The sequence below is a fragment of the Poromitra crassiceps genome (genome assembly GCF_964638095.1).
Source record: "Poromitra crassiceps genome assembly, chromosome: 1".
Lineage (NCBI taxonomy): Eukaryota > Metazoa > Chordata > Actinopteri > Beryciformes > Melamphaidae > Poromitra > Poromitra crassiceps.
Window position 1 is genome coordinate 94876133 of NC_139623.1, and position 6466 is coordinate 94882598.

The following is a 6466-nucleotide window of genomic DNA, read 5'->3' on the forward strand; positions in this document are numbered from 1 at the left end:
TGACTGTAAATTCATGTAAATCCACTGCCTATTTAACATCTATTTAACTCAGTCTGTAAATCTCATGTAAATCCAACGTAAATTCATATTTATCATCCACAGAACACTTCACTACTCATGTACATATTGTATATATTGACTCGATTTGATTCGATTTGATTGCACTTGCAACTTTGCGATTGTCTTTAGTTATCTTCCTACTTCTTATCTCTGTATATTGATGTGACCGCTACGCTGCATACAGACACTAAGTCAAATTCCTCGTATGTAACTTGCATACTGTGGCAATAAAAGTGATTCTGATTCTGATTCTGATTTATGCAGAGACGGTTGTCGTCTAAACATGGCCTTAGTGTCAATGACCCTACTTAAAGCTGGAGCTGGGGCTTAGGGCTTGAAGGAGCAGAACTGAAGACAAATATTCAAATATCGAATGTGTTTCGCATCCAAATCGCACGAAAAGTGCAGGGCACTGCACTCCGTCAGGTCGCCATCAGCGCACTCCCCGAGTTTCAAGTCGATCTGACCAACGGTTCTGGAGATACGCGAAGGACAGACAGACAGACAGACAGACGCTATCGTCATTATAGTATAGATAATATAATAATAAGCACCCAGAAGGTCATGGGAGGAGTCTGTTGACTGCCACTGGATAGCCTACTTTGAAGGTCATTGGAGGAGACTGTTGAAGGTCATGGGAGGAGACTGTTGAAGGTCATGGGAGGAGACTGTTGACTGCCACTGGATAGCCTACTTGTAGAGGGGAATCAATCAGAGAGCCTCCGCAGCCTTTTCTGGCATTGTTACTCTTCAGTTAATACAAATCTATCCTGTCATCGATGTTACTCAGGATTTGCAGGACTTCACAAAGCATTATAGATAACTACAAATGCTGTGTGAAATAAAATATTTTAATGTACTTTTTCATCACGCAGGGATAGTGTTTTACCAGGAGTTTGAAGGACTGGCTCTACTGAACATTTTCATGTTCCTTTTTGGGTAAGCTTAGATTAGGATGCCAGTAATTGCAGCCTATTAAAATGTGCGTCTGAATTTGGCCAAGATGGAATTTAACCCTCCCTGAATCTCTTCTGCAGTTGTCTTTTGTCATTCCTGGGTGTTTTCCTGATAGCCAGAAACAGACCAAAGATAAAGCATCAAGACCGGACCTTTATCGCAATGGATAAAATCCCTGGTAAGCTTTGGATCAACTTCTTATCAGCTCTTCCTGCCTTTATGCTTTGTCTGCTAACCCACCTGTGCAGTTTGGCCCATTTATTAGCGGGCAGCGATGGTATAAATGTGCAGGCGGTGACCCTGGATTTATCTGTCCACTCTGCAGCCCTGGCAGGCAGCAGGGTTCATCTAATGAGCTCTACTCTCTGTATTCACAGGGAGAAGACACACAGACAAAGTCCAGCCGGAGACAAAGACTTACGGATCGCTGGCAGCCAAACTCATGTGCAACAGAGCCGGCCAAACAGACGATTCATAGGACCAACTCCATCTGTTGGGACTATATTTATGTGGCTTTGTGTGTGTGTGTGTGCGTGCCTCTTCCCTGGTTTGCCTGTCAGGCAGCAGAAATGAGAGCTATATTTCAATAATACCTATCTCTATTTATAGAAATAATGGTAGACATCAATTCAATGCCAGCTGAATGGCACTGTTGCCTGTTGGATTTCATGTCAAATGGCAGGTACCCCTCTTAGAATGGCTTTATTTATTTTAGAAACATTGTTTCTAGGTTCCTCTTGTGATACAGGATCTCCAGCAGGGTTATTGTATCAGTAATTGCCGATGAGAAAAATGGACTCTGTTAAAGAGATGAAACATCTCAGGATCAAAGCACAACATCAAATGCCATACTAGCGATGCCATTTTATTTTTTATTTTAATCCAGGAGGCCATCATGGCAACTGCATTCCCTCTAACAAACAAGGAAACAAACAAACCATGTTTATATCATTTGAATAACTAGCTCTATGTGGTGTCAGCTGTCAATAAACAATGATCAAATGTGATGTTTCAACATTGTCTCAAGATACCTTCAAAGTCATACAGTAAAGCCAGTACACTAGTGCCCTCTACTGGTAGGGGAACTGGACTAATGACCAGGCAACATTGCATGCGTGTCATGGTAATCTGGGGTGAGCAGGATGCACTCAATTTAAAATGAAAATACAGTGGATGAGGGAATGGCACCAAAATGCAGCACAGGTTTGCTGACTTAATACTTTGCTATCTTCTTAAGATACGGTAGTTTTATTTGACATAATGCTCCCCCCTTTCCTCCAGTTAACCTACTCACTTTGTTCCTTTTTTTAAAGCTGCGAGCAGCAGCTCTATAATCACGGTCGGTTGGTCCACAAGAAGTTCACCACCCTTCAGCAGTCAGTTTTCAACCTAGGAGGCTGAAATTTGGCATCAACATTAAGTGTGTGTGTGAATGTGTGTGTTTGTGTTAATGCCAATTGGCTAAAAGGGGGGGCTGTGGGATTTCAAAATGCAGGATGGCAGGGGCAGAGGGCTGACATTTTGCATGGAGGTCAAGTGTGTGTGTGTCTCTGTGTGTTCATGCCAATTGGCTGAAAGGGGACAGGGGGTAAATTTAGAAATGTAGGGTGGCAGAGCAGGGTGGGCTTCCCCTACCACCCTGCATTTTGCAAATTTGCATATGTGGTCACAGCTATCGCAAATTCGTGTTTGTTTAGAACTATGTATGCATCACTCAGAATCTGAATCTCAGGGGGGTCGTAACATCTTTCATAACCTGTCAAAATAGCACCACTGATGCAGAGCCTACACAGAGAGATGCAGAGCCTACACAGGCATCTTTATCTCCTTACCTCAAATAAACCAGACAACATACTCAAGTGCTAGGAAAGTTTCATGTTGCTAAGCAACAAGACTCTTATCTTCCACCTACACATTATGGGATGTGTGGGAAACCAGTGTCCGTGCCAGGTGTAGACAATGAATGTTAAAGTATCAGCTGATCATGCATTTGTGTATAGGCCAGGCTGTTATGTGAATTTCAAAGGCAGAGGTTAAATTACTAAGTGTGTTTTAATGGTTTCATACTTTACTGCAGTTAGAGGTGAAACTATTATTGTCCACAGATGGCGTATTCTGTGAAGCGTAGTATGGTTATTTTATTGGCTTATATTCAAACAACTCTTTAATGCAATGTCTCAGGAAGGAAAACAACATTTTTAAAACAGATGAAATTCAAACCCATTGATTTACCTTGTTAGAAGCAAGAATGAACATGAATACTATCAGCATCATTAGCCTGAATACAGAGGGGTGCAAGAGAAGTTGCACCAGCTTACTTTGAACAAAAGAAAATGCATCCCCTAAAGGCCTGAGCTTTTCTTTTGTCATCAAAACAAAAAACCAAGGCTTTAATTCAGTAGCCAACTGATCTCAACGCCCTTTCTGGAGCGCCCCTCTCTGTGACAGAAAGGCATGTGAAAACTCAAACACAACCACACTTATTCAACTGAAACACTCAGGATATCTCTTCACAGATTAATATGCACAACTAAAAATGTTCTCTTCCAACAATGCCACCAGCTAGCCTGTAGCAGACAGTAAAGTCCGTAAGGCTCCCAGTCAACACTGTATAGAAGATGATGGCAAAATGCGAGGAAGCAATGCTCAAGGCACAGATTTTTGTAAGATCACTTTGTGAAATAAAGCATCATGCAACCACTACATGATGTGACTTCAGGCCTGGGCCAGGTTTCCCAAAACAGCCTGAGCAGTGAGATGACCTTTCTCCATTAAAAGGAGAATTCAGATACGTTTTGAACTGTGACACGTAAACAGGACATGTGAAATGCTTGTATTTACGTCCTGTAAATGGCTTATTTTCTGACACGCAGCGGCTCATATCCTTATTATATCATAGAGACAATGAGAAAATTTACGATGCATTTACCTTGGTGCAACGTGCTACAGTGCTCAGCCTGCTGTGTTTGTTGTCCGTCACATTAGAGATAGCAGCTCCTGTTGCGCCCGCTCCTCAGTTTGCCATTTTATGTTATTCCAGCTCAAATAAATAGGGGCAAGTCCCCGGATGTGCTTTTGAGACACATCCGTCTCGAAAGCACATCCGGGGACTTGCAAGGCAGAGTTGAGCGCTCGGAGTAGTCGATCTGTAGCTAGCATGGTAACACAGCTGATAATATCTGATCTGTAGCTAGCATGGTCAACACAGCTGATAATATCTGATCTGTAGCTAGCATGGTCAACACAGCTGATAATATCTGATCTGTAGCTAGCATGGTAACAGCTGATAATATCTGATCTGTAGCTAGCATGGTAACAGCTGATAATATCTGATCTGTAGCTAGCATGGTAACAGCTGATAATATCTGATCTGTAGCTAGCATGGTCAACACAGCTGATATCTGATCTGTAGCTAGCATGGTAACACAGCTGATAATATCTGATCTGTAGCTAGCATGGTCAATACAGCTGATAATATCTGATCTGTAGCTAGCATGGTAACACAGCTGATATCTGATCTGTAGCTAGCATGGTAACACAGCTGATAATATCTGATCTGTAGCGAGCATGGTCAACACAGCTGATAATATCTGATCTGTAGCTAGCATGGTAACACAGCTGATAATATCTGATCTGTAGCTAGCATGGTCAACACAGCTGATAATATCTGATCTGTAGCTAGCATGGTCAACACAGCTGATAATATCTGATCTGTAGCTAGCATGGTAACAGCTGATAATATCTGATCTGTAGCTAGCATGGTAACACAGCTGATAATATCTGAACTGTAGCTAGCATGGTAACACAGCTGATAATATCTGATCTGTAGCTAGCATGGTAACACAGCTGATAATATCTGATCTGTAGCGAGCATGGTCAACACAGCTGATAATATCTGATCTGTAGCTAGCATGGTAATACAGCTGATAATATCTGCTCTGTAGCTAGCATGGTAACACAGCTGATAATATCTGATCTGTAGCTAGCATGGTCAACACAGCTGATAATATCTGATCTGTAGCTAGCATGGTCAACACAGCTGATAATATCTGATCTGTAGCTAGCATGGTAACACAGCTGATAATATCTGATCTGTAGCTAGCATGGAAACACAGCTGATAATATCTGATCTGTAGCTAGCTAGCATGGTCAACACAGCTGATAATATCTGATCTGTAGCTAGCATGGTCAACACAGCTGATAATATCTGATCTGTAGCTAGCATGGTAACAGCTGATAATATCTGATCTGTAGCTAGCATGGTAACACAGCTGATAATATCTGATCTGTAGCTAGCATGGGAACACAGCTGATAATATCTGATCTGTAGCTAGCATGGTCAACACAGCTGATAATATCTGATCTGTAGCTAGCATGGTCAACACAGCTGATAATATCTGATCTGTAGCTAGCATGGTCAACGCAGCTGATAATATCTGATCTGTAGCTAGCATGGTAACACAGCTGATAATATCTGATCTGTAGCTAGCATGGAAACACAGCTGATAATATCTGATCTGTAGCTAGCATGGTCAACACAGCTGATAATATCTGATCTGTAGCTAGCATGGTCAACACAGCTGATATCTGATCTGTAGCTAGCATGGTAACACAGCTGATATCTGATCTGTAGCTAGCATGGTCAATAGGGATGTTCATCAATTATCGAAAATCGATAATCGATCGTTAAGGATTGGAATCGATCCTGTGGCATTTGGATCGATTTTTTAATTATTAAAAAAAAAAAAAAAAAAAAAAATTTTTTTTTTTTTTTGACTAGGTTTGGGTGGAATTCGTTACTCCTCGCCCCACTCCATTGCACAGCCGACTAACGTGAGGTGGAGCTTCATATAGTCTCTAGTTTTCTGGCTGGGCACGGGCCTTTGTGCCAACAAAACTGTTTTAAACATGGGAAATTCACACCGGCATGCGCCGGGGACAGCAGTGTTGGAGAGGAGACACATTGAAATAAAGAGTTCATTGAGGAGAACACGTTATCTTTCGTATTTTCTGCCATAGGCATTCATTTTGTAAAAAAAAAAAAAAAAAAAAATTGAAAATTTTCTAAATATTAATAAAATCGATAATCGATAATTGATCGTTAATTCTCACCGATTATCGATTTTGGAAATTTTTCAAAATGAACATCCCTAATGGTCAACACAGCTGATAATATCTGATCTGTAGCTAGCATGGTCAACACAGCTGATAATATCTGATCTGTAGCTAGCATGGTCAACACAGCTGATAATATCTGATCTGTAGCTAGCATGGTCAACACAGCTGATAATATATGATCTGTAGCTAGCATGGTCAACACAGCTGATAATATCTGATCTGTAGCTAGCATGGTCAACACGGCTGATAATATCTGATCTTTCGAGATTATGGACGATGCATTTGAATTCGATGGCCACCTCTATTTATTTGAGGTGGAATAACGTCATAT

General features: G+C 41.3%; 1 protein-coding gene across 1 annotated transcript in view; it reads left to right on the forward strand.

The window, feature by feature from the left end:
- nipal2 (NIPA like domain containing 2) overlaps positions 1 to 2412 on the forward strand; it is a 71873-nt gene extending 69461 nt beyond the window's left edge. The window contains exons 9-11 of the mRNA XM_083638423.1: positions 936 to 999; positions 1098 to 1195; positions 1395 to 2412. Of these exons, the coding sequence (XP_083494549.1) occupies positions 936 to 999; positions 1098 to 1195; positions 1395 to 1495 (263 nt within the window). The 3' untranslated portion in view covers positions 1496 to 2412. The remainder of the gene's footprint in view (positions 1 to 935; positions 1000 to 1097; positions 1196 to 1394) is intronic.
- Positions 2413 to 6466: the final 4054 nt, after the last annotated feature.